Source organism: Penicillium soppii (assembly GCF_028829465.1).
Source record: "Penicillium soppii strain IBT 18220 chromosome Unknown utg000002l, whole genome shotgun sequence".
NCBI lineage: Eukaryota > Fungi > Ascomycota > Eurotiomycetes > Eurotiales > Aspergillaceae > Penicillium > Penicillium soppii.
This window is the reverse complement of record NW_026643232.1, coordinates 1,003,044-1,029,250: the sequence shown is the minus strand read 5'-3', so window position 1 is coordinate 1,029,250 and position 26,207 is coordinate 1,003,044. Positions and strand designations below refer to the sequence as shown.

The window sequence follows — 26,207 nt, the reverse complement described above, 5'->3', positions numbered from 1 at the left end:
CTGTAGGCCTCTTCCTCAGATGAATGTTTTCTGATATCTTGTAATAACTTTATGTCACCTGCCGCGATTGCCGAGATGCAGCCGGATCTGCACAATGATCAGCTCGAGGCTGTGGGCAAAGCCTTCGATGCCTTACTACTAACCGTGTTCCGGCTGACTCACAGACAAAATGAGCTGTTTCAGCACATGGATACTGTCTTCAAGGAGGTAAGAACATTCCTTGTTTTTCTTTTTTTTGTTTGCTTCCGCATCTGGGTCTCGCATGACGACGAAAAGCTCTAGATCAGGAGCCACATTGTGGCAATGACGGATTAACATGTATTATCTGAATGAGACCTTTGACTGCCTTGCGATTTATATGCAATTTACAAGATGATCGTTGCTAACTAAACATCTTGCAGTACAAAGACGTGATAGAAACTTTGCCTCCCCAAGATAGACCTCGTGCACTGGAAATTCAATCTCAACTGCTCGCGCAGCAGGAGGAATATCGCCAGGGCCTCGTACACAGCAAACCTCAAATTGATGAACAACCGCTGAATTCCATGGATGTAATCAAAACCCTCGTTGCACATCAAAATGTAGACGAAAATACTTTCTCGGCCATCAAGGACGGGGTGAAAGGCTGTAAGTCTTTACTCCGTTCTCAGGATGGTCTTTCCCAAATATCCTCCTCGTGCATCCTCGCGCAAGCACCGGTTCCAGCAGTTACGCTGGAGAAGGACTTCACTACGAATGGCACCCAGGGAAGTCTACATTGTCCATTCTCCAAACCGAATAAAATGCGAAGCCAAAATGGAAGTGAGGTCCCAAGTGGGAAAAACTCTGCCCCAAAGGTCCAGATCGAAGACGCCTGCGGTCATGAACATCTGGATCCCATCAAGGCCGAGTTGGACGAACGACGCTCCAGCCACACGCCATCCGCCCCATCCTCCAAAGGAGCATGCCCCGTCTCGAGATGCCCGATACGATTCCTGGATCAACACTCTCCGGAAGAAATCGCCGAATACGTCGAACGACACAAACACGAGATCCCCCGGAGTCATGCCATCTGCGTCAATCGCTACCAGAAGAATCCTCAAAATATGCGACACCTCGACGCGAAATACGGCGGCTTGACTAGCATGATCGCCGGCCTGGGTGTCAAGCACCAAGCCTTCCTACCGGACTGCCAAAATGGTGAAGGCAAGTCATCAAACTCAGTGTCTACCCAGCGTGTCGGTGTTGAGAAATGGGCTGAAAATGTCGACCCGACCACGCCTATCGTTGAGAACAAGGATGACATTCTGAACGAAGACGATAACCGCCAGAGTCACTTTGACCGTCCCCTTCGCGAGGTCCGCGTGGGCGAATCCCCGAGCCGGCCTTGGGGCATCTCAGTCCCTGTCACAGACCTACCTCCCGCATCAGCCCCGTTCTCCAGATCGGCGTCTGGTCCCATATCCCCTGACCATCCAACCGACAAACCGAAACCCAATGCCGCTCCCGCAAAACCCACCGGCGGTTGTCCTTTCGGCCACGATAAACCAAAGGCACAAGCTCTCAAGCCCGAGCCCACAACACAATGGAGCGGGAACTGGCCGAAGGATTGGCCCAAGGAGGAAAAGGCTGCGCCGAAGATCACACCAGAGACCACACCAGAGAAACCCGGTTGTCCGTTCGGTCATGACAAAAAGGCAGCTCCGAAGCCAGAGTCCGAAATTCCAAGTGATTGGCCTAAAGAGGGGTCTCGGGATCAAACTGCCAAGGATGCTCCAATTGCCCCGACTGCTGGGAGCGAGGATCCAAACACCAAACCCGGTGTCTCTTCGACATTCTCTAATCCTTCCACCGTCACCTTCAATGGACCTGTATTCTTCGGATACTCCCCCGAGCAAGTAGCCAGCTTGATGCAGCAGATCGGGAATTTGGGAAACCTGAACATGGGGAATACAGGTTCTTGAGGAATCTTTGTATAATAATATGTTCCTGGAAGGCGCTTAATGATTACGACGACACGACTTGAAATTTAGCACAATTGGATAAGCAATTAATACTACCATCAACAAAGTTTTGAATAAATACAAATACACGAGTACTATCAACATCATTAGCTACATATGTACGGAGTAGGTACTGTAGGTCTGTTGTCATAAAGTAAAATTACTACTTCATCGGGGAGCATCGACGCTCTCCGAGGGAAACTTGCAGAGCGGGGCACTTCATTATCGCGACCCTTATATCTTCTTCTTCTTCCCCGATGTTGCGAACTACTTCTCGTCTCTTGTCTCTTTCTCGAACTCTTGCTATTCCTACCCGTCCTCTTCTTAGACCTCAATTCCCCATAATGTCTGCCAACATGTCCATCATCTCCGCTAAGGATGCTTGCCCTCGTAAGTCCAGCTATTGTCTACCTATACACTACTCAATTTCCACCCAATTCCCTTTCCAAACACTACCTTCTCAATCTCAATCACAATCAACCATTACATATCATAGATCATTGCTAACCTCTTGCTCTAATAGCTGCCGGCCCTTACGTACGTCCCTCGCCCCCTCCAGGGTCCCCACCTCATCTCCCAGAGATGCCCCGCACCCAAATACACGAAACACATACATGTAAAGGAAGACTAACAATCCACAGTCCCAGGCCATCCGTGCCAATGGTCAGATCTTCGTCTCCGGCCAGATCCCCGCTGATGCCTCCGCCACCCTGATCGAGGGCACCATCGGCGAGAAGACCCAGATCTGCTGCAACAACATTGAGGCTATTCTGACCGCCGCTGGCTCCAGCGTGTCGAAGATCGTCAAGGTTAACGTAAGTCGTGACCTGCGAAAGATCACGATGATTTGAGATCTAGAGAACTGAATGGCTAATGTTGATTCTAGGTCTTCCTCACTGATATGGCCAACTTCGCTGAAATGAACGCCACCTACGAGAAGTTCTTCGTTCACAAGCCTGCTCGTAGCTGTGTTGCTGTTCACCAGCTGCCTAAGGGTGTGCCTGTTGAGATTGAGTGTATTGCTCTTGAGTAAATTTGATTGTGATGATATACACAATCAAATCTACAAATCAGGAAGTATACAGAATAAATAAAAAATAAAATCCATACGAGTTCATGTTACGTACAAGTGGGTTTCGTCCTTGATTAAGAGTATTTCCAGTTCCGCATGCAATACAAATAGATGCCAAATTGGGAATCATAAGGTCAAGTTCACGCGTGAGACAAAATGCAAGATAGAACGAAAACATCAATGGTTGTATAGAAATGAAAAAAAGTCACAATGGCTTAGACAGTTATATCGGTTCACCGGACACGAGGGATCATACCGCTCATGCGGCTTCCTGCACCGGCCATCAAACTCTGTTTCACAATAGCATCGGCCGCAGCGGCCGCAGCAAGTCTTTCCTTCTGTCTGCTGCGATCGCGCAGGTAACCAGCCGCTTCAGGACGCATACGGAGAATGCGCAAGATCATATCATCGTTCGGATCGGCCTGTGCTTCTCGTCGCTTTTCTTCCTTGGCTTTTTTCATGGTGCCCAAGTTGCGGGAGAGCATGATACTCTTGGCGCGACGAGCAGCAGGAAGACCGAGACTGCCGGGACCTGTGGCGCCGAGGGTGGGCGCGGAAGTGCGGTTGCGGGCTGCTTGTTGGCGGTTGACGGTTGCGGAGGCCATGCGCTCTGAGGTACGGATGAGGTTCTCTGTTGGTTCGAAGTAGAAGAAATTCAGAGACTGGATTTCATGGTATTTAGGTGATTTCAGGATGTCGATTGGAACGCCGTTGGCTTCGCCGGTTTCGTCGTCAACCGCGTGGAAGAAGTTGAGGAGTAGCACGAGCCAGCGTGATACGATGTCCACTTCTTGGATGGTGAGAGGCTTTTGGTGGGAGGGCTTGTCGGACAGGGGTGGGACGAGCAGGCTCTCGATGGTAGCGAGAACTTCCTTCCATAGACGAGCCATCACCATCTTCATGGCTTCTGGGGTGAGTGTCTTGTTCATGATGGCAAAGTTGTCGTTGAAGTAGTTGAACAGAGGTGTGAGTGCATTCTCGACATCGGCCGAGGTGGGACCAGAGGGAGCTGCCGGGGCTCGGTTGCGATTCAAGAAACTCGACACGGTGGACATACTGATGCCCCGAGAGAGCAGAGATTTCAATGTTCGACGAGACAAACAATGATTGATGTATGCTGAAAGTTTCTCTGTGATCTTGCGAGTCATGTCCCTCTCGGTTCGCTTGAGTGTACGGAAAGCCTTACCGAAGTAGAACTGGATGTCATCCCGCTCGCCTTCCATGCTAACTCGGAGCAAAAGCCGGCCTTGGGTATCCAGGTCTAGCCAATATTCCCTAGGCAAGAAATCGCTGAAGTGAACTGGATCCAATTTAATCGACGTACGGCCAACGTAGTCATGATCGCCCACTGCATCCCAATCCCAGATAGTAGCGATGATATTCAAAGGACCTTGGGTTGTGAGATCCACTGCATCTTCCCACCGAGGATTAAGATTATTGTAAATAGTGCGGGTTTTGGCAATACGCTTTTGATATTCGTCCGTTAAAACAACGTACGGATCGCTGCCACCACCAATGTCGCATGCTTTCAAGTCTTCTGCCTCGACGATCTTGATTGTGAAAACATAAGTAGTAGACTTGCGGACTTTCTTGAGCTGCGGGGGAGTGTTTCTCGCTATAACCTCGGCGCACCCGTCGACATTGATGTCGTTCTCAAGCTTGTCAAGTTGGACGAGGGCGTACTCGATATTGTTCAATTTCACCAAGGACTGCAGAAATATTAGATGTGGTCATTGACAGGTGGAACGGTCATACATACTTCGGATGAGAACTGGAAGGGCTCGATCTTGTCCTTATTCGTCCAGGTATCCTTGGCGAATTGCATCCATTTTTCCTGCGTGGTTTGATTCAATGCCGCCTCTTGTTCGGGAGTGAGACGATCCATCTCTCGGGCAAACATCTTCTCCAAAGAGTCACAGTATGTCGCCACTCCTTTACCGATTGAGTTAGAGAGGTGCGTCATGAATTTCGCGTACTGGAAATCGTCGTCCCATTCAAGTCCCGCCAGGTTTTCAACTACCTGGTTGAAGGATCGGAATATATCAATCACCGACACACTGTGTCGATCATCTTCAGGTGCAAGGTCCACGTCGTCGGCACGAACGGAGAACGCATCCTGTCTAGTAGCTTGGCTGACCCATTCCATGACCTTGCGGTCAGTCAGACGAAGCCAACGCCAGACGAATTCTTGGAGTAAACTCTCCACGTGGAACGGGAATTGAGCATCTTCGTGGGTATTATGGAACAAACGTCTGACAGTAGCAAGCTTCTTATATAGATCGAAGCCATCTTCAATAGGAATCTCCTCGCCCCGAACCTTGGCTTGTTCTAGGATCCTTATCACCATCTCATGTGCATCCTCAGCAAACAAGGGAAGTACATTGGAACACAACGTGGTGTACGGGTTTACACCCATAATTTCTGGATTATTCCGGTATCGTTTCTGGATTTTCAGTGCAAGCTTTGAGATCGCATCTCCGAGCTGAATGACATGATCGGCCTCCCAAGACTCCGAGTCAACTGGGATTAACTGGCCAAGAAGTGTTTGATACTTGGTTGTCGCTTTTTGAGCGAGTCCTTCTTGCACATATGTGCTGAATCGATCGACGTCCTCGGGGTCTTCGATATAGTTTGGATCTGCCCGAACGTGGGATTCGAGAATGTACATGACTGGTCCAAGGGGCCGTGGCTTGGCCTCAAAACAATCCATCATGGCCTCGTACAGCTCTCGCAACAAAGCTTCATGAAGTTTGGACAAAAGCATTTGCATTGTTTGAAGATCTTGAACAGTCCATCGTTGTCGATCAAACACCGAAGATGCCACAAAGCTACTGCGCTTGCGGTTCTCGCCTTGAGGCATTTCCTTCACAAAAGTAAATGCTGAGCCGACAGTATCAAGATCAATTTCATTGTCAACAAATTTAGTCTGTGCCACCTCAAGGAAAAGCACGACCCGGGAGAAGGTGGGAATCCGCCAGCGGAGACAAATTTCATTTAGCAATTCAGAAGACTGTTTCGATAACAGCATGGTTGAAGGGACATCAGACGTCGCCTGTGTAGCTTCAATTTCTCGGTCTCGCAGATCATGGCTCAAGGTTTGGGACAGAATGTATCGGTACACAGACCTGGGGTCAGACGGTATGAAGGTGTAGGTATCAGATTCATCCGAGTCTCCTAGAGAAAGACCACTAAGGTCAACAGATTGGTCACTGGCATAAGAAGTCCTATCAGTCCGGCCGGAGATTGTTCTCGACAAGTCGGGGTTCTCATTCGGGTTGAATTGAGGAAGAGATCCCGGGGTGCTTTTGGCGAGCTCAGGATTTGATTGTATGATGGCGAGTATCATTTGGGAGAGGTCAGGACTCTCGCTCTTTTTCCAAGCCTCGTACCCCTCGTCAGACTCAAAGTCGGCCCTTGACAGTGTCTTGTGGGTCTGAAGACTCAGGTGTGCTTGGTATGTTTTCAGATCCTTCAAAGCAGCCTGCTCGGTCCAGACGGACTTTTGCTTATCGATCTCGGATTGCGCTTCGGAGTTTGTCATGCCAAATACTTTGGCCACATGTTGCACCAGGGGCATGTCCTTAACTTTATAGCTCAATGAAGCAGGGAATTCCGTCGCAGACGCAGGTCCATTCGTTTCCATAAGGTCTTTATCTTGCAAGAGAAGTTTGTTTTCCAATACCGTTAATCGATTAGCCAACTCGGGGCGGTCCTTAGACCAGTCGTGGTCTTTCAGTGTAAGTGCCAGGAGTCGGACAAATAGTGCAACGTGTCGATCCACCATGAGTTTCCAGCTATCATCGTCATGTTCCTTGCCCTTTCCTAGCTCTTTGATCGCATTGGAGTAGAAAATCAGGAGTAAGTCTTCAGCTCGCCGGTCTTTCTCCATGCGCTTGCGGAAAGAGTCCTCTTTCAACACATTGAGGAAGACAGCGAATGTTCGCACCACCAGATGGTCTTGATATTCCTTCCTCTTCTCCTTTCCCATCAACACGGCGGTCAACCGCTTCTCCAGCTCGGAGACGAATCCATGGGGAACCCTTGTGCTTTTGGAGTCCCTGACTAACGAGAAGTCGCTCATCAAATCATGGATCGAGGTAGATGACCGTTTTGGTCGCGCCGGCGCGACGGGGGCATTTTGGATGCGACGAGAGCGAGGGTTAAGGAGATAGGCAAGATAGGCGACTCGGAGGGCATGGCTGTATGCCACGTTGGCACTCAGAGGACGGCGCCGCGATGCGGAGGCGTTGCGCGAATGGCGGCCTTCATTCTGAATACTGTTAATCCGTCGGTTTACTCCTCGGGACTGAGTAGATGCCGTCGACATGGGTGTGTTGAATTCAAATCGTGTCAAAAGATAGCGGAATGCGGGACCATTAAGGGAGTTGCAGACCACCACCCACAACGGAGGAAATAGAATGCCTGTTCAAAAATTATGATTCTTTCGATCCAAAGTAAATAGAAAAAGCCTGTCACAAAGCTTGAGGGACGAATTGTTGTAGGGAAGGGAGAGGGGGGGGAGGGTGAAACAAAAAAAGATAGCGAACCAACTGACGTAGGCGCCCATTCAAAACAATGTTATTTATATATGTACATCTGTAGTGTTGTAATTATGTATGTAGATAGATGTACATCCCATTTACCCGATTTACTTCTACAACTGGTATTTTTAAAGGAGGATTTCATATTGTTTGTCTAAAGGAGATCTGATCCTTGTTTCTCCCTGTATTCATAGGAGATAAACACACTACCGAGGTGATCGTCCGATTGACAAAAGCTGCAAGGGTTGGGCAGCTATTTGTTGACCCCATGAATGTAGTATATCGTTGACAGAATATATCCAAAGACCGAGACAGACCTGTGACAAGGTGCCCTTTGTCCATTTCAACCTTGAAGGTGGAAGGGTTTTACTATGCATCAAAGAAGTTGACTTTCCATACATACACACGTGTATGTAAAGATGCGGCACATCACATTGGAAAATGTAACAAAACCTACAAAGACAATGGTAGTTTTTAATCCAAATTCATTCCGAGCATGCAATCGGGTTTTTCTTTGATGAAACACGGGGCTGTCGGTGAATCGACCAGCCAAAGGACGCCGAAGATAAAAAATCGTACTGGTATTTACACAACAACAAAAAGAAACCAGATGTCAATCACCACTTATCCTCACCGGACTTACGAGCCTAAAACGGATGGTCAGCTCATTTCTTGTGTAAGGGCACTTATTAAAGGCTCCCCTTATATAGAAGTAATACATACCGGCAAAGCATTGGGACCTCCCAGTTCCTTCTCCAAACCGTCGGCATAGGTCTTGGGGACACTAGGCTTGTCAGGGTAGTTAAGGCTGACAACGCCAACCAGACCGAGGAAAGCCACAACGAAGCATCCAAGGTGGAAGAAACCCTTGCCAGCCGAGACATGGGTGTATTGCTCGGGACTGAACACACCGAGAATTTCGTTATCCTCGTGCACAGGCTCGCCGAAGTTGCGCTTCTCTTGCGCATCCCACCAGCCTCCATGGGGATCTCTGTGGGCTCGCTTCACGGCGGGAGGGTTGGGGTAGTTGTTGTTCTGTGTCGGGAATTAGATACCGTCGTCAAGCGGAAATGTGACATATATGCCATATAGATGCTATACCTGTAGAGGATCATCAATCTCAGCAGCGCGGAGGGCTGGCATCTGGGAGAAAGCTGCACGAGGAGCAATTGCTCGAGAGGCAACCTGGGGCAGGCGCCGGGCCAAGATCCGCTGAGCCAGCATCTGAAAGGAATTGGACGTCAAAAATACTGCGGGTAACAAACTAGAGGTATAGTGGAGCTAGAGGGTGGACTCACGATTGTGCTGAAAGACAAGGTACAAAAGAGTGTCAAAGTAAAGCAAGACAGCCAATTGGGTAGAGGGGGTTTGAATATCGATGATGATGAACGAGGTTTGAATGGTGGCCTCAGGCTTAAAGTCACGGGATCAGGCAACCACGCGCGGGTCGCGACTCAAAGCGCTCGCCCGGACGAAAAAACCACTCTCCACGTATTCTCATCATCTCCGTTGTTTTTCCGTCCTCATCCCCACACAACGCCGATAAGCATGCCAAACTTCTGGTGGTGCCTCTATTCAATTTGCCCTATTCGCTGATGCTAAATTTTTTTATTTTCATTGCGCCATTATTGGGATAACTGGGGTCACCTGCCATTGACGGCCCCTGTCGTCTGCGGCTACAAGTCATGCAAAACGGCAGCCCCAACGGCCCATCATCCCAAGATGAAGACGTATCACCGGCGCCAAATTCGATTCCCCTAAACGGATCTGTTGACGCAGAACCATCGGATTCTCCCCGCGATTCTCTCCCTGCCGAACCGAAAGATGTTGAAACTGCCCAACCTGACGAGCCACCATCCAAGAAGCGAAGACTAACAGAGTCCTCATCGCAACGATCAACTCCTCGACCACCATCCCCACCTTGGAAGAATGCTGGCTTTGAGGGGCCGACATCATTCCTTTCAGAAGGCAAGCGCAGGTCTTCGCGGACAAACGCGGTTCCCATCGAACTGCATCCCGCGTCGGATAAAAGGCACACACGAGGGGCTCAGAACAAGAACCTTGGCAAGTCTGCTCGGGATGGAACTAAGCCGGCCACATCCTCGCCGCTATCGGTGACGCAGTCACGCGCCGATGTCAATGGGAAGTTAGGTGGAAAGTCTACGGCGAATGGATCGCCCAGAGCGCCCCCATCCCGAACTGGGGCCAGCAAGTCCCAGCGCATCTTACAGACACCAGTATCTAAACCAAGTCATTCACGCGCGCGATCTCGCAGTTCCGCTACCCTCCCTCGCCCATCCCCCAACACCAACGGCACCGGTTCCCGCACACTCCGCGATCGCCATTCCCTTGCAAATGTATCACCAGAGGCCAATGCGGACACTAAAAATTCCAACCTGGATGACGAGGGACCTGAACAAGGCTCACTCAAAGTTCCTCGATTGCGCCTCAAAATCACGAGACCTGTCCTTCCCATCCGACACCCCGGCCACATACCACAAAAGAAACATACATCATTCAGGGAATGGGTGTACCAAGATGATAGCACGAATATACTGTCGCAAGATGATGCTATTGCGGAAGCGCGCAAACGGCAGGAGGTCATGGCTGCCGCAGAGCCCGGTGGACCTCTGAGCTCTCAAGTTTGTTCTGCATATATCACCGACCAGCAAGAGGAACCGCCTCCACAATACTCGCATCAAGACCATTTAGTAGCCCACGCGCTCTACTTCCAGAAGCTCCTCGATAAGGAACACAAGCGACACCGACAAACGGCCAAACTATTCGCACAATGGTGCGCCGACGCGTATCGCAAACGTCACAAGGATCCTGAGGATATTCTTCGTGAACAACAGGAGGAAATGCGAGGGAAGCGCAAGCAGCTATCCAAAGATCTTCAGAAAATGTTCGACCTGACCCGTGCGGACATCGATCGGAGCCGTCTAGCTCGCTGGGAGGAGGAGCGGAAAGTGGAAGACCAGAAAGCTCTTGATCGTGCTATCACAAAGTCTACCATGCTTTTTGAGAAGCGCAGGGCCGAAATCCTCGGCGAAGTTCCTAGCGACGCGCAAGGGACAAGCGATGATGACCTTGAATCCGGCTCTGAATCGGGCTCAGACGAAGAAGACGAGAGCAACATGTCAGGTTCTGAATCCGCGACCGACGACGAGACCAATGTGGATGACGATGCAAAACTGACTGAGGAAGAGCTCCGGCTGAAGTATGCCAACCTCCCGACCGAAGATTATACCGACCGAATGTCTGTGGTTTCTGGCAGTGATGCCATAACTAACCCTGATGAAGCCATGGACCCAGAAGTTGCTCTTGATGATATCGATTCACATGCTACCCCCGATGATAATCAACTGGACGATGTGGATTCTGTTCTGATGGACGATAGCGATGCATCCACAGATATGGACGACGATATGGGCGATAGTGACGAAGAGGAGGAAGAGTCAAGCGAAGAAGAGGATGGGTCGGATGACGAGGGCGAAGACAGAGGCTTGATGGGTTTCTTCTCCAAGAAGGATATATCCGTGCCAAAGGATGGTGAACAGGGTGACGAAGCTGAAGGCATTGATCACGAACATGGCGATGCAGAGGTCAAGTCCACATCAGAGGGCGAGGATGACATTGACTTCGAAGATCCGGATGAAGTTTCTCTTGTTCCAATTGGACGAACTGCCAGTGAGGGTACTTCAGCAGAGGGCACGCCTTTGCAGGCCGCTGATGCTTCTGAAGCCTCCCCTGCCACTGGCGGAGAGACGCCTATCGTTGAAATTCCCACTGCCGAAACATCCGCTGTTGATACTCCAATGGAAGATGAGCCCACCGAATTAGAGCTGGCAGAGGCTACTCCTACCGCTGTCGAACACAATGTTGATGAACCCGAGGCCATGGAGATCGATCATGTCCATGAAACTCGACCAACTGGAGAACTTTCTAGCGAGGCCTCACCAGGAACCTTCGCAACCAAACCATCCGAGCCCGAGTCAGTATCTTCACTCGAGCCTGCCATCGATAAGGCATTGCAAATAAGCCACTCGCCTGCACTCGGTCTCCAGACGCGAGTACCACACCTTCTGCGTGGCACGCTGCGTGAATATCAACACTACGGATTGGATTGGCTTGCTGGTCTCTACAATAATCACATCAACGGCATCTTGGCGGATGAGATGGGATTAGGTAAAACGATTCAGACAATCGCTCTCCTCGCTCATCTTGCCGTGGATCATGGTATCTGGGGCCCGCATCTGGTAGTCGTTCCCACCAGTGTCATACTCAACTGGGAAATGGAATTCAAGAAATGGTGCCCGGGCTTCAAGATCATGACTTACTATGGTAACCAAGAAGAACGCAAGCAGAAACGCCGCGGCTGGACGGATGATAACGCCTGGAACGTGTTGATCACATCGTATCAGCTGGTGCTTCAGGATCAACAGTCTCTCAAGCGAAGGAACTGGCAGTACATGATTCTCGACGAAGCTCACAACATCAAGAATTTCCGCTCACAGAGGTGGCAAGCTCTCCTCACCTTCAAGTCCCGTGCTCGACTTCTGCTCACAGGTACCCCTCTCCAAAACAACCTCACTGAACTGTGGTCTCTTCTGTTCTTTTTGATGCCATCAGACGGTCAAAGTGGTGGTGTTGAAGGGTTCGCTGATCTAAAGGACTTCTCCGAATGGTTCAGACGTCCCGTTGAGCAAATCCTGGAGCATGGCAGAGAGACCATGGACGAAGAGGCCAAGGGTGTGATCACCAAGCTTCATACCGTGCTTCGTCCGTATCTCCTTCGTCGACTCAAGGCCGACGTCGAAAAGCAAATGCCTGGAAAATACGAACATGTGGTCTATTGTAGGCTTTCCAAGCGACAGCGATATCTCTACGATGGGTTCATGTCAATGGCTCAAACCAAGGAGACGCTCGCGTCCGGAAACTTTCTTTCCATTATTCACTGTCTCATGCAGCTTCGAAAAGTGTGCAACCATCCTGATCTCTTCGAAACCCGCCCTATCTCCACCTCCTTTGCAATGCCTCGGTCTGTGCCCATGGACTTCAATGTCAAAGAATCTCTCGTCCGACGGAGACTACTCTTCGAACACCCTCTCACCAAGATCGATTTGGATTTCCTCAATCTCGCACCGGTGTCGCGAGAAGATATCTCACGCCGGCTGGCCGACGACAGTATCAGACTCATGGCCATTGGACCGTTCAAGAAACTCCGAGAACGCCAGTACAACCGCACTAACTGGGACATGGACTTTGATGGATCAAATATGACAACCATCATGGAATCCTTGGAGAATGCTTGCCGGAAAAGACGCATGGCAGAGTTAGAGCGTTGTCTCTACTTTGAATCCAAGCGCCACGGGCGCCGACCGGTATACGGAAGCAGTTTGATCGAGTTCATCAGAGCAGGGACCAAGGAACACGCGCTATCCAACGCACCCTTGCGGAAGCGCTCAATGGCTGACTGGTTGTCCAGCCGCTCCTCGGTCCTCGCCTCAATGATTTTGACCATCGACGAACGTGGCCTTGAAATGGACGGCTATGTTCAGCGATTCGCCTGCGTCACACCTGCTGCTGTTGCTGCGGGCATGAATGAAGCCGCCTTGACTCCTGTTGAAACCAGGCTCTTGACGAATACTCGCCGAGACCAACCATACGACCCCTTCCACGAAGCGCGGATGCGTCTCTCGATCGCGTTCCCAGATAAGAGACTACTTCAATACGACTGCGGCAAACTCCAGCGCCTGGACAAACTCCTGCGTGACCTCAAAGCCGGTGGTCATCGAGCCTTGATTTTCACTCAGATGACCAAGATGCTGGATATCCTGGAACAGTTCCTCAATATCCACGGCCACCGCTATCTCCGCCTTGACGGTACTACAAAGGTCGAGGCGCGCCAGATGCTCACAGAGCGATTCAACAGCGATCCCCGTATCCTGGCGTTCATCTTATCGAGTCGATCCGGTGGTCTGGGAATCAATCTTACGGGCGCTGACACCGTCATCTTCTACGATTTGGACTGGAACCCGGCTATGGACAAACAATGTCAAGACCGTTGCCATCGTATCGGCCAGACCCGCGACGTGCACATCTACCGTTTCGTCTCGGAGTATACCATTGAATCCAACATCCTCCGCAAGGCCAATCAAAAGCGCATGCTTGACGACGTCATCATCCAAGAAGGTGAATTCACCACGGACTACTTTACCAAATTGGACACCGAAGCCATCGCGGAAAGCGACGAGCGTGATGGCCAAGACGAGGCGAGTGCGGCCATGGACCGTGTCCTCGGCAATCGGGTCGGAGGCGGTACCCGTGTGTTCGAGGCAGCCGAGGACAAAGAGGATCTGGATGCAGCGAAAAACGCACAGAAGGAACAAGAGCATGCTGACGATGGCGACTTCGAAGAACATAGCGCCTCCCGTGAGACCCCTGCACCGGCCGAAACTCCAGGGGGCAGTTCGGCAATTCCAGAACACGTGGACGAGCCTGGTCACATCGATGACTATTTGTTGCGATTCATGGAGTGGAACATGAAGGATGAGCCCCTGGTTCTACCCCCAGATAAAAGCAAGAAGAAATCCAAAAAGGGTAAGGAGCATCATCTTAAGAGGAGGCGTTGAGATCACGAGGTGACTCCACAACCGTTTCATCATTCTCCAATCCTTCAGTTTCCAAATATACCCCTTGATTCCGAGAGTTTCAGGGTACAATGTATTAGTATAATGTTCGAATTAAGCCGTTTTATTCTTACTGTGTTCTGTTCTGTTCTTTTCTGTTTCTGTGTCATACAATCTATCTCCTACAATGTATAGTAACTAATTCTCTCTTGAGTCTACCCCAACCCTACGTCAACCCTAATTCCCGACCCCAACCTATAACCTATAGTCTATTTCCAGTATATTAAGAGGTCAAAGAGCCATTGTGGAGAAGGAATAAACAGCCGAAACGACATCCGAACACTCGAAGGCCATATTTATACTTTCTCGGCTTTGGAGTACCATTACCTATTATGGTTAAGGTGCTCACTCTAGTTCTACCCTAGGCAACTATGGAGTAACTAGTCCTAATTCTGTCCACCGTTATTCAATTGACAAATGCAGTATGCAGTATGCAATATACAATATTTAGTATCCAATAGTTTCGTACTTTAAACTTAACCTCGGAGATTATACTCTTTTGCTCATTCCTGTGGATCTTAGTTATCTTCGAGCAAGTCGGAAAATAGACCCTTGATCTTCAGCTAACGGCACGGTCTTTTCCATGGCGAGAACTGCAGGTGTTTTGACATTATTTTTACGTTGTACCTGTTATTGTTGAGAATTCGGAAACACTAGGCTCTGAGAATAGATTAATGTGGAGTGCAGAGAGGTGGAACTCGTATCTGGTGCAACGTGACGATTTTAATTTAGATGCCGATTGATAGTACCGATCCCTCTGTTGGTTAGTATAGAGTTAGTACTCCGTAGTACTTAGGATTAGTATGGTTAGCATGGTTCGCATGTACTTGAATCTATCAAGAGTGTGTACATGGAGGTACAGATAGAATGTCTCGAATTCAAGAAATCCACAGGAAATTCAACAAATCGAAGGACAAGAAGATACATGGTAAAACCCCCAATAAACTTAACTTTGACATTGAAACGGTCAGAAATATGCACCCACGGAGGTCCAATGTATCAAGTTGAGGACAATCATGATGGCGGTCGATCCTCTCGGGAGGCTTTCCCCTATTCTTCACTGGAAATGTCTCCAATGAGACCCGTGGCCCGGGTCGATCTCCCCCAAAACCCAATTCCCACTACCTCGGCAACTTGGCTCCGAGCAGGAGACTAACTGGCCTGTGAGCCTGGAGCCACGCGAGGTGGAGATCGGGAGACCGCCGAGCGCGCTCCGACTGAGGATACGACGAGTATACGACAGAATCGCACATGATCTCACGCCAGGACGGATAGGGAAAGGCAACAGACGCTACGAGTGGTTCGTCTTGGTAGTGTATGGGGAAGACATGAGGGGGATGCACCAATGTCACCGAGCAATCGCCGGATCTGGGCGATGATTTGGTTGTTGGAGTCACAGTTCTCCACTGATCTCCAATTGTGCCACTCGACTTGGAATAGTTCGGTATTTAGCTCTTGTTGGGCTTGTTGCAGAATGTATACCCAATTTGGTGAAATGCCCGGGCTATTAAGCTTTGTTTTCGGCCAATCTCCATGAGTTGCAGTAGAGCCATGGTGATCCGGAGATCTCTCTAGCCTTTACTCCGTAGACTGGACATGATGATGCTCTGTTTTCCGGGTCGAGCCGCCGGGATCGCTGATTGACCAGGTTTTTCGAATTCTTTTAATAAAGTAAACTTTGAAAATCGTCAGGGTCGGAGATATGCCAAATGAGTGGAAGAAAAGCAAATAAAAATATAAATGATGGTCAAGTTGATATGGAGAATAACGACTCCATATTTTCTTCGAGCATGGGCCAGAACTGACTCATGAAAGACCTCAGTACGGAGTAGAGACCTTGTCCATTCCAAATCATAGCTGTTTCTTTGTGGCGGCTGTATACATGTTAATAAGATGTCAAGGGAACTAAGCTTCACCAGAGGCACGCGGATGTAGAAGTCGAATGCCATCCCTGTCTCAGGTTCAGCTTTCAAAGGTCAACCCGCCCGGGTCATAAAATATTAATTAATCAGTTCGAAATAAAAACAAAGAGATAATTTTCGGATCCACAACCAGGAAATGACACTTACATAGAAATTCAATAGATCAAAAAACGTGCGAGGTCGGCATTTCTCCAAATTCTCATTTCCCGCAAAGTGGCGTGAAGATTGTCACCCATGGTTCATGCGTTCAGATGAAGATATCTCAGATCCTAGAGCCAAAGCCGAAAATTCACAAAATACTGTAAAAAAAAAACAAGGCAATTGGCACGTTCTGCAGTTTCAAAAAAGATGTGACATATGCAGGGCGAAACACATTTTGTGGAGGAGTGATTGGCAGAGGCTCGTGGAGAAAAGGTGCAAGGACATGGACAATTGCGGGACCGTGCATTGTAGGGAAAATATGATTGTACCATATTGCTACTCCATACAATATTGTAGACTCCGTACGGAGTACTAAAACCAGACACGTTAGGGAGTGTCTCCGGAAATCAACCGTGGAGTTTGATAATATCCACTATTGAGGACCCGGGCAGATCGTTGGCGATCAATTTGCGAGATCGGTTGGCGCTCACACGAACTGGTTCTCCACGGGGGTTGATATTATTGGTTTGAGCCAAGAGGAGGCCATCACTAGCTCAAACACCATCTGCCTTAGCGGATTCAGTTCGGTCTCGGTGCCTTGTGGTCCTATGTCCTGGGTCCTAATCCTAGATGGTCCTTGCTCCGGTCTGGGTCTGGAGACAAGAAAAAGAAAAGAAAAAGAAAAAGAAAAAGAAAAAGAAAATAATAATAATAATAATAAAAGGTGTGTTTTTCTAATCCCAGCCATTTGGGCGCCTCGGTCGATAGTGTTAGATGGCCACATGATGTGATCGCAATTTACACATGTGGTTTTCTCTTTCTCCATTGGAAAGAGTTTGGAATTCTCAACGGTTCTGCTTCTTTTGGGAAGATGTCCGGTGAAGGAACCGCCTCATCCCCTCAATCCCCGAGCAGGATCGGCGGCCATAGAGAGAGATCTGTACCTCCGCGGACGAGAGGAGTCCACACATCCGGCTTATCTGGTTCGGAAAACGGTTGTATGGGTAAGGCTAGGGCTAGGCTGGACCCTATGCAAAGGAAATCACTCTAACTGCATAAGCCATGTGTTTCCGTATGACTGTCGTGTTGGGCCCGGGTTCCTTCCGGGTTTGGTTGGACCTGAACCGGAAAGGATATAATTCCAGTCAAGGAAGAAAGACCGATGATATGTTACAACTATAATTGGGGTTAGTTGGAAATTATTGTGTAGAGCGAGCAACAGAGCAACAACCAAAAAAGCAACGAAAGAAGAAAGCAACGCAAGAAACGATAAGCTGTCATACAGACTCAGAGGTGATCAATCCAATCCAATGTGCTTTGTCTGCGCCAAGCACTGGACTTGGAATAGTGAGACCTGTTGGCAGATTGTAGCGTTATTCCACCCAAGTGTCAATTGGAGATCCACTTGGAGTAAAAAATGACTGAGAGGATCGCCAAATTATATCCACTTTTTCCAAAGTATCTCTCCATCGCTGCAAATCTCGTTCATGATCGACGGACGCCACGCTAGGCGGTGGAAAGTGGAAAGGTGGGAAAAGGTGGAAGTGGAGGAAATGAGTGGTGGACAATGGAGATAGTCCGGATTAAACAACTCTTATTATAATTTACCCTCCTCCCCGGACCTGTTCGCTCTCTCTCTCTCTTCTCACTGCAACTATCTATTCTCCACTCTCTTATTCTTTACTTATAACTGGTCTCGCCCGATTCCTGTCTTCTGATTTTCCTTCTTGCTTCTAATCATACATTGGATAGTTGATTCTATCATACATCGACTCTACCTACCCTTGTCTTGAAACGGTCTGGCACTGTATCATACAGTCCCAATATTATCTGGATATGAAGACTTCCATCTCATCAGACGTATGGGAAAAGAAGAAAGCCTTGATCGCAAAGTTGTATATGGAAGAAGAATGGCCATTGAAACAGGTCATCAAACAGATTCGTTCCGATGATTTCAACCCAAGGTGAGTTGATGGGAATATCGATATCGGACATATTGATCTTGAACTAACACCTAGACAGTGAAACCCAACTACGAAGCAGACTGAAGAAATGGCGAGTAACAAAGCCATCTCGTCAAAGTAGAAAGAAGAGCCACGCTTCTTCAAGCGACGAGCCAGAAGACATGAAGCGAAAGCCTTCAATCCAAAGACCACTCCCTTCATTGCAAAGAGAACCCCGTCACGACTGGCCCGTTCAATCCATCTACGGCCTTCCAGAAGACAGGAAATGGTCTTCCCCAATGGTCCAACAACTCACCCCAAGTCCCTCCGGCGAGCACGTCGTCGCCGCAGACCGCTCCATCTACCCAGACCAAAGCCCAACAACCACCTCTTTCGAGCAACCTGGTCACACCTCTCCCGTCGGTGAAGGTCTCATTCTCAACACTTCCTCAGTAGCCCCATACAGCAATTCCGCCTACCCACTTTCACCAGAATCCTGTCTCCCCAGCCCCGGCACGACAACTGCCGGCATCGCCTGGCCCCCTCGCTCCGTCTCCGCTGATTACGGCCTCAACCCGGCTCAGTGGTACTCGTTGCCTTTTGAGGCCATCACCCCTCCTTCTGGTGTGCAGGGGTCCGCTGCTCCCATGAACCCTTCAATCAATGGTTACCTTCCTCTTGGACAGGGTTACCAGACTCAGTACCCTTACCCAGACGGAGAGTACCATTATGACAAGAACTGGCGTCGGGCTATGTCCTTGCAATATGACATGCATGGTCATCCGGTTCCTGGTCGGGAAGACAGGAAGATGCATCCTATGGTGTCTTCTTCAACTCAGTCTGGTTCTCGTCCTGTGATGTGTGCTCCTATCATGCCTTATATGGGTCATAACTATGATCAGAAACCTCCTGGCATTGGCTATTAAGCCTCCCATTTTTCTTTTCTCTCTTTTCTTGTTTCTATATACTATAAATACCTGTGATACCTTTTGATTTTGTGTGAAATATGGGTGGTTGTTTTGTTTGTCATACCCGGTGTTTGCTTTTTGGGGGAGTCTGGATGAAAAGGAAACTGTATATATTGATATCTTCAATTTGATAATCTGTACTTTATAGAACCATGCAGGCTTTACTATATTTTGAAACACAGATATTTAGATAACATAGATTTGTAGACTACAACATACATAACGATGTATGTACCTAATCCTCAGTGTTCGCCAAGCATTGAGTTATCCGAAAAGGAACCTCGGCATCTTGCGGGGAAACCTCATATAGCTGTTCATCTTCCACTTTCACTCGTTAGTCTTGACACTGTTGACGTTCCTCGAATTGCTTAATTGATTCTTGAGTCTATCATAATTCCATTTCCACTTCCTTCGTTACATCTACCGACACCCCCATCCGCCAAAATGCGTGCCGTCCAAATCACCGAATACGTCAAAGTACGACCCCTACACAACCACCTTCCAGAATCCCAAACTAACCCAATCCTAGGGCCCCATGGACCTAAAAGTAACCGAAGTCCCAACCCCAACCCCGCCAGCCGACAAATACCTCATCGAGATCCACTCCGCGGGCACAAACTTCTTCGACATCCTCCAAATCCAAGGCAAATACCAACACCAACCGCCCCTCCCATGGATCGGCGGCGCCGAGTTTGCAGGCACAATCACTGCAACCCCCAGCACGCCCAACCCGCGCTTCAAAGTCGGTGACCGCGTCTTCGGCGCAACACAGGGCGCCTACGCTACGCACGTCCTAGCCGCTGAACAGACCCTGCTCCCCGTGCCGCAGGGATGGAGCTTCGAAGATGCGGCTGGGTTGTTCGTTACCGCGCCCACCTCTTACGGTGGCCTTGTTACCCGTGCTGGGGTTAAGGCTGGTGATTGGGTTCTTGTGCATGCTGCTGCGGGTGGAGTGGGGCTTGCTGCTGTGCAGATTGCTAAGGCTATGGGGGCGACTGTTATTGCTACTGCTGGGACGGAGAGGAAAAGGGAGGTTGCCAAGGAGTTCGGGGCGGATTATGTGGTTGATTATGGGGATAAGAATTGGCCTGAGATTGTCAAGAAGCTGTGTAAGGAGAAGAGGACGGGAAATGGTGCTGCTGGAGTGGATATCGTTTATGATCCCGTTGGGATGATTGAGGCGAGTTTGAAGTGTGTTGCGTGGAATGCGCGGTTGCTGGTTATTGGGTTTGCGGCTGGCAAGATTGAGAAGGTTGCGTTGAATCGGGTGCTGCTTAAGAATGTGAGTATTGTCGGCTTGCATTGGGGGCAATATGCGAAGTTTGAGACGGAGACTGTTGGGGAGGTTTGGGGCGGGATCTTTGATCTTGTTCGTCAGGGCAAATTTAAGGGTACGGCGTTCAAGGATGAGAACTTTGTTGGTTTGGAGAGTGTGCCTCGGGCTTTGAAGGCCCTTGGTGGCAGAGAGACTTGGGGCAAGGTGGTTGTGAATGTCATTGGAGAGGCGAAGAGTAAGCTGTGAGTCTGAACATATTGTACGTTGAATAGATTTCGATTCATATACACAATGTATGTATATATATAAATATATAAGAGAATGTAGTGCGCAAGGAGTCATGCTCTCGTAGACAAAGTGAAATTCCCGAAGGAAAGACTCGAGCAAGTATAACATGAACTATGAAGGCCCTTTATTGCTCTGGCAACTTGTATAAAACACGAGAACCCCGAAGAGAACCCGACTCACAATCCAGCTCCAGTCGGTCACGGCCACAAGACGCGGCGCTGTGGTGACTGTTCTCCGAGGAGAGCCCTTGAGTGTATCCAATTGGACCGGGACAGCTGGATTGCGAAGTTGCGAAGGAGGGGGATTTGTATCGATGACTGTTGTTAGTATGGCCCAAAGCCCTGGTTTTGATTTTGAAAACAAGAATCCAACATTAAGATTCTGTGTGCTGTGAATGTCCAAAGAGGTGAAAGTGGAAAAGGAAGAAGAAAAATATTTCGAAGAAAAATATTAGAGGGTCCCGTGTAATCTTAGTCAGCCACTTTCCAGGCCTGGGAGCCCTAGATGGTGGAAATTGGAACTATACAACTCTCAACACATCTCTAAGAGGGAGAAATAGGGATATAATAATTGGTATCGAGAGGCAAGAGAGATCATTCTACCCGATAATGATGGAGAACATTTGGTATGACATGATACTCGTTACATTTCATTCAACAAAAATCAGCTATGAATGATATCCAAAGCTCAAAAAAATACTCATAACATCATATCAACCAAGTCGATCTGTATTCATAACCACCGACCAATAGAATCAGACTCAAATCAATGATGTCGCTCCCGCAGCTCAACAACAGCAGTCCAACCCTCACAACAAGTCCGACTCATGTTATGACCACACCAACAACAAGAAACCTTCCTCGGCAAAAGTGGCGCAGGCCGGAGATCCAGTCCGTCCGAGCCATGCGCAGCATGCGCAGCTGGGAGCTGGCCGAAGGACAAGGATCGGGAGCCAGCAGGTTTGCGGTCGTTGTTCCTCCGCGGGCTGGGTTTGGATTCATTGAGGCGCTCGGGGTAGGCGAGACGCGCGTAGACTTCTGAGGGGAGGTCATGCCAGTATTTGCAGCGGCAGCAGATAACGAAGATTTTGGCGATGGGGGGTTTGCGGCTTGATTTTGATTTTTGGGAGCGCCGCTTGAGAATGGTTATTGGGTTGCGGGTTTGGTCAGGGAGGTTGGGTTGCATGGGTCGGCTGATGGGAAGTTCCGGTTCTTGGATGGGCGCTTCCAGGGGTGAAGGGTTGGGGTTTGATGGTGGCATTGGTTCACGTGGGAAACTTGGAGATTCAGGTGTTTCTTCGTCAGCGGTGTCGTAGTTGGATTGGCCGTCGTGAGAAGAGTTGTGGGATGGGGTGCGGCTGTGGCTGTGGCTGGGGATAAATCCTCCCGGTCCTCGTATGTTGCCTGGTGTGTCCTGTGAAGCGCGGGGGGCTCGCTGGGGAGACCGCTGAGGAACAGCGTATGTGGAATCAGACATGTCTCTGGATGTTCGGCTGCTCCGTGCGTCCGGCGATGTGCTGCCGGCGTGGAAAGGAGATCGGACTCCCACTTGGAGTGAAGATGATGGGGTGTCCCTGAGCGTATCGGTAGACATGGTCGAAGTTCTCCAGTTCTCTTGGCTTCGTCGATCGCTCTTGACAGGGATCTCGGGTGGCTCGAGTTTAGGCGAATCTTGGAAGTTTTCTTTGAACCGGCTCGAAGTCCGCGGAGCGCCATTCGACGATGCAACGGGCAGTCGGCTTCTTCCTCGATCTTCAGCATGAGGTAGAGCAGATGATTGAGATTGCAATTGGGTTTGTTGGTTGGGGTTATGCAACGTCAATGGCTTGGAAATATTGGTTTCCTTATCCTTTTGGGCCAACCCATGCTCGACTGCAGGGTTCAATGCAAGAGGAGATGACTTATATGTTCGTGGGTAGGGGTCCACTCGGCTTCTTCTAGCAAGATTGCCTGTCGGGCTCGAATGAGTTGGGTTGAGCGGCTGGCAAGTCCTGGCGACAGGCGAAATGATCACACTACCTGGGGGTTCTGAAGCGGCTACCTCCGGTTGACGTGTGGTAAGACTTGGGGTTGACTCAGGATTGAACGATTGATAAAAGCCAGCCTGGTTTTGCGAGATCGGCATACTAGTAGCCCTGGTGGCGCGGTCACGATTCACACGATCATAAGAAAGTTCTGGCGCAGGGAGGCTTTTCCTGTCATGCTTGAGAGCAGCCGAAAATAGCTCGCGGTCCAGATCATCCGTGGCTGAGCTGGTTGCTGTCTCGCTATTTCGAGCGATTATCGTGGACCGACCACTCAGCTGTTCAGACACCGATCGATGCCCCTCCCGGCCATCCTTTGCCTTCCAAGCTTCAGCCATCTTCCAGTTCTCGCGGAGATCATCGGACTTGGCCGTAGCATGGAGTAGACGACTCTGCGCCGGGTTGGCCATCTTGCTGGTAGCAGATAGGTTCAGTGCCGTACCATGCTTGGATTGGAGCTCCCTGGTGATGGCTGTCCCAAACCTTTCAGGTAGAGTCAAAGGCAACGATGGCGGGTTTGTGTCTGTTCGAAGCTTGTTGAATTCGGCGGATTGAAAGTCGAAGTCGCTCGAAGCTGAATTGCGACGCGAGCGCCTGAAGATGGAGGAAAATCCACTTGACGACTTGGGTCGCTCCGCATTCGCGCTGGAGGATCTACTCGAGGTGCTCACCGGCTGTTTCTTGGTAAGACGGCGCGAGTCCCTTTCATGGGCTCTGGGGTCAGTCTTGCTCTGGGCATCCTCGAGTGCGAGCAAACGCTTCTCGAGCTCTTTTCTCTCGGCCTCCAGCCGCCTAGTCACCCGCTTCTCTTTTTTGTGCGTTTTGCCCGGCGTTAGAGATTTAATCTCAGCCTCGTGGCCTGCTAAGGATGTCATTTTTGTGGGGGTGTCCTCTCCCACGGGCCTGGGCGCAACCGATAGACTAGAGCCGGGTGTACCAGTGGAGGGTAAACGTGAGTTCATGGGAGAGTAGGAAACTGAGCTGGGGCTCTCATTGTATAAGGAGTGCCTCGTATTGGAATTATCCGCCCCCTGACCTGGAGCCTCCCGGGCCACGACAGGGATTGGAGGAATGAATTCGCCATATAACTGGGTATTTCGTTTCTTCGAGGATTACTTCAAGCTCCTTATGAAAGGGGGATGGGTGCACATACATCGGACTTGAACACTCGTTGAATGTGCTCAGAAATCGAGGATCGACGTCGTCTGCGGGGCGGATCGACCGACATTTGGAAAAATTAATATGCGACCCAGTGCTTAACGAATGTGAGATGAAGAAAGATGAAATAAACGAATGCAAGGTAGAGCTGAGATCAAGCGAATGGCATTGGACTCGACTCTATTGTAGTCCAGTGGGTAAATCGTGAAACATTGAGCATATAAAGCGTGAAGGAAAAAAAGAATTGAAAGCGAAGGACAAAAAAGCCCAAAGGCCTGAATGAAGTGTCAAAAAGCAAAGAAAAAGCAAAAGCGAACACAGAAACAGTCGAGAATTGAAGCGAATTCCAAAATCCGCCACTAAGTGAACAGTTGCGACTGAAACCTGCATATTTTCCTATTCTTAGGTTTGTGATGTGTTTACTGTGGGCATCACTACATATGTAGTTATATACTCCTATACATATATGTGTACATATAAGCATATCAGAGCTGTAGATCTATAGATCAAAACAAATACTTCCATGCTAATAAGATTCAGGTCCAACTCTCGAATCAAATCAAAATATAGTCAAATTCCAAATGTATCGTGCATCTGAAACCAAGCGGCTAATTGCCAAGGCTGAACTGCCAGTGCTCTAACTTCCATCATGCTTACACTTACTTCGAGTCACTTCACTTCACACCAGACACCAGCAATCAAACCATCTGCGATCCACTATCTAACAAAAAACCGGGGTATCACAACATAAAACAAAAACGCGTCAGTCCATCATGACCCAAGATCTCCCGCCAAGTTATGACGCATCAGAATCATTACATTCGGGACAAGGACAACCACCCCCATACCACAACTGGCAAGAGGCCGTCCCAGACACAACCCACTTCCCCCACCCCCAATAACCGGCTATCTAACCTCTGGCACGGGGAATGCCTCCGCAGACGACGCCGAGCGCGCCCACGACTTCTGCAATCAAATTCCCCTCTGGCTCCCCACCATACCCTCAGATGCAGTCTACCACAGCGTCCAAATTCACGACCTACGCCCTGTGCACCCGCGCGAGCTGAACGGCGAGGTCCAGGCGGTCTCGTGCGGCCGCTGGAAAGCACGTAGCCATGACGCGAACACGGACTGTGTGGTTCTGTCGCAGTTACCTGTTTACTTTGCTATGAAGGATTCACCGCTAGTGACTGAGGTCAAGAAGACTATTTACTTTGAGGTTAAGGTGGAGGAGTTGCGGGGTGGGCTTGGAGGGGATCCAGCGGGCATTTCGCTTGGGTTTGTTGCGCAGCCTTATCCGAGTTGGAGATCGCCTGGTTGGGAGCGTGGGGGTTTGGGGGTGTTTTCAGATGATGGGTGTCGCTTTGTAAATGATTCCTATGGGGGTAAGGACTTTACGCGTCCGATTCAGGTCGGGGAGACGGTTGGAATTGGGATGAGGTTTGAGATTGGCTATAGCAACAAAGATAAATGTAACGTGGATGTCTTCTTTACTCGACAAGGTGTTGAACAGTCTGGGTGGAACCTGCATGAGGAGGTCGATGGGGAAGATGGGGGTGTCGAGGGATTGGAAGGGGACTATGACCTCTATGCGGCAGTTGGGCTGTTCGGTGGCGTCAAATTTGAGGCTTGTTTTGACCCTGCAGGTTGGCTCTGGAGGCCCCAATAGGCTTGTTTGAATGCGGGTTGACTTCATATCAAATTTCCAAGTCGATATGTGATAGGGCTGAGTTTATGTTTCATGTTGATGGGTGGCTTGGTAGTATAGCTTTTATGTTTGCTTTTTCGTGCTCTGAACTCTTCAATATTGAAATAAATCGAAGGTCACTTATGTAGATATCGAACTGGCCATGAAAGATGGGTGATATCAAGTATCTTTTGTATTCACATGTCCTTCGGGTATAACTAGGGCTTTGTTCTATCACCATAACCCCTAAAAAGGCATATAAAGCCAAGACGCCAGAAATTGAAAACTAGAATTCGAAATTCGAAAGACACTATGAGAATACTACGTTGTAACTATACACGGCACAGCCTATTTCAACGGCGAAAGCCTGAGTCCACGGAGGCACATGCATGGCGTAAACGAGTAGCACGAGCATGGGGTTCTAGAAAAGGTATAATTTGGCACATCCGTTTTCGGCCGCATCCACCCTATGCCTAGTAACTGCAGTGCATTAGTGGCCCGGGGGGAAGCACGA

General features: G+C 49.4%; 9 protein-coding genes across 9 annotated transcripts; 6 read left to right on the top strand and 3 right to left on the bottom strand.

Annotated features, from left to right (window-relative positions):
* Window positions 1-51: 51 nt before the first annotated feature.
* N7529_001718 (uncharacterized protein) lies at window positions 52-1,943 on the top strand (the record flags this gene model as incomplete). Its single annotated transcript, XM_057237249.1, has 2 exons — window positions 52-207; window positions 402-1,943. The coding sequence occupies 2 exons, from the start codon at window positions 52-54 to the stop codon at window positions 1,941-1,943; spliced, it is 1,698 nt and encodes a 565-aa protein (XP_057101936.1).
* A 383-nt stretch (window positions 1,944-2,326) lies between these two features.
* On the top strand, window positions 2,327-3,015 carry N7529_001717 (YjgF/Yer057p/UK114 family; the record flags this gene model as incomplete). Its single annotated transcript, XM_057237248.1, has 4 exons — window positions 2,327-2,372; window positions 2,506-2,519; window positions 2,624-2,797; window positions 2,869-3,015. The coding sequence occupies 4 exons, from the start codon at window positions 2,327-2,329 to the stop codon at window positions 3,013-3,015; spliced, it is 381 nt and encodes a 126-aa protein (XP_057101935.1).
* A 272-nt stretch (window positions 3,016-3,287) lies between these two features.
* Window positions 3,288-7,381, bottom strand: N7529_001716 (C2 domain protein; the record flags this gene model as incomplete). The annotated part of the gene is made up of 2 exons (XM_057237247.1): window positions 3,288-4,763; window positions 4,814-7,381. 2 exons carry the CDS (start codon window positions 7,379-7,381, stop codon window positions 3,288-3,290), a joined length of 4,044 nt encoding a protein of 1,347 aa, XP_057101934.1.
* Window positions 7,382-8,212: 831 nt separating this feature from the next.
* Window positions 8,213-8,819, bottom strand: N7529_001715 (uncharacterized protein; the record flags this gene model as incomplete). Its single annotated transcript, XM_057237246.1, has 3 exons — window positions 8,213-8,242; window positions 8,319-8,630; window positions 8,697-8,819. 3 exons carry the CDS (start codon window positions 8,817-8,819, stop codon window positions 8,213-8,215), a joined length of 465 nt encoding a protein of 154 aa, XP_057101933.1.
* Window positions 8,820-9,280: 461 nt separating this feature from the next.
* On the top strand, window positions 9,281-14,230 carry swr1 (putative SNF2 family helicase/ATPase (Swr1); the record flags this gene model as incomplete). Its single annotated transcript, XM_057237245.1, has 1 exon — window positions 9,281-14,230. One exon carries the CDS (start codon window positions 9,281-9,283, stop codon window positions 14,228-14,230), a length of 4,950 nt encoding a protein of 1,649 aa, XP_057101932.1.
* Window positions 14,231-18,186: 3,956 nt separating this feature from the next.
* On the top strand, window positions 18,187-19,219 carry N7529_001713 (Clr5 domain-containing protein; the record flags this gene model as incomplete). The annotated part of the gene is made up of 2 exons (XM_057237244.1): window positions 18,187-18,314; window positions 18,373-19,219. 2 exons carry the CDS (start codon window positions 18,187-18,189, stop codon window positions 19,217-19,219), a joined length of 975 nt encoding a protein of 324 aa, XP_057101931.1.
* A 486-nt stretch (window positions 19,220-19,705) lies between these two features.
* Window positions 19,706-20,783, top strand: N7529_001712 (NADPH:quinone oxidoreductase family protein; the record flags this gene model as incomplete). The annotated part of the gene is made up of 2 exons (XM_057237243.1): window positions 19,706-19,738; window positions 19,791-20,783. The coding sequence occupies 2 exons, from the start codon at window positions 19,706-19,708 to the stop codon at window positions 20,781-20,783; spliced, it is 1,026 nt and encodes a 341-aa protein (XP_057101930.1).
* An 807-nt stretch (window positions 20,784-21,590) lies between these two features.
* On the bottom strand, window positions 21,591-24,076 carry N7529_001711 (uncharacterized protein; the record flags this gene model as incomplete). The annotated part of the gene is made up of 2 exons (XM_057237242.1): window positions 21,591-23,936; window positions 24,002-24,076. 2 exons carry the CDS (start codon window positions 24,074-24,076, stop codon window positions 21,591-21,593), a joined length of 2,421 nt encoding a protein of 806 aa, XP_057101929.1.
* Window positions 24,077-24,655: 579 nt separating this feature from the next.
* N7529_001710 (SSH4 family protein) lies at window positions 24,656-25,675 on the top strand (the record flags this gene model as incomplete). Its single annotated transcript, XM_057237241.1, has 2 exons — window positions 24,656-24,743; window positions 24,870-25,675. The coding sequence occupies 2 exons, from the start codon at window positions 24,656-24,658 to the stop codon at window positions 25,673-25,675; spliced, it is 894 nt and encodes a 297-aa protein (XP_057101928.1).
* Window positions 25,676-26,207: the final 532 nt, after the last annotated feature.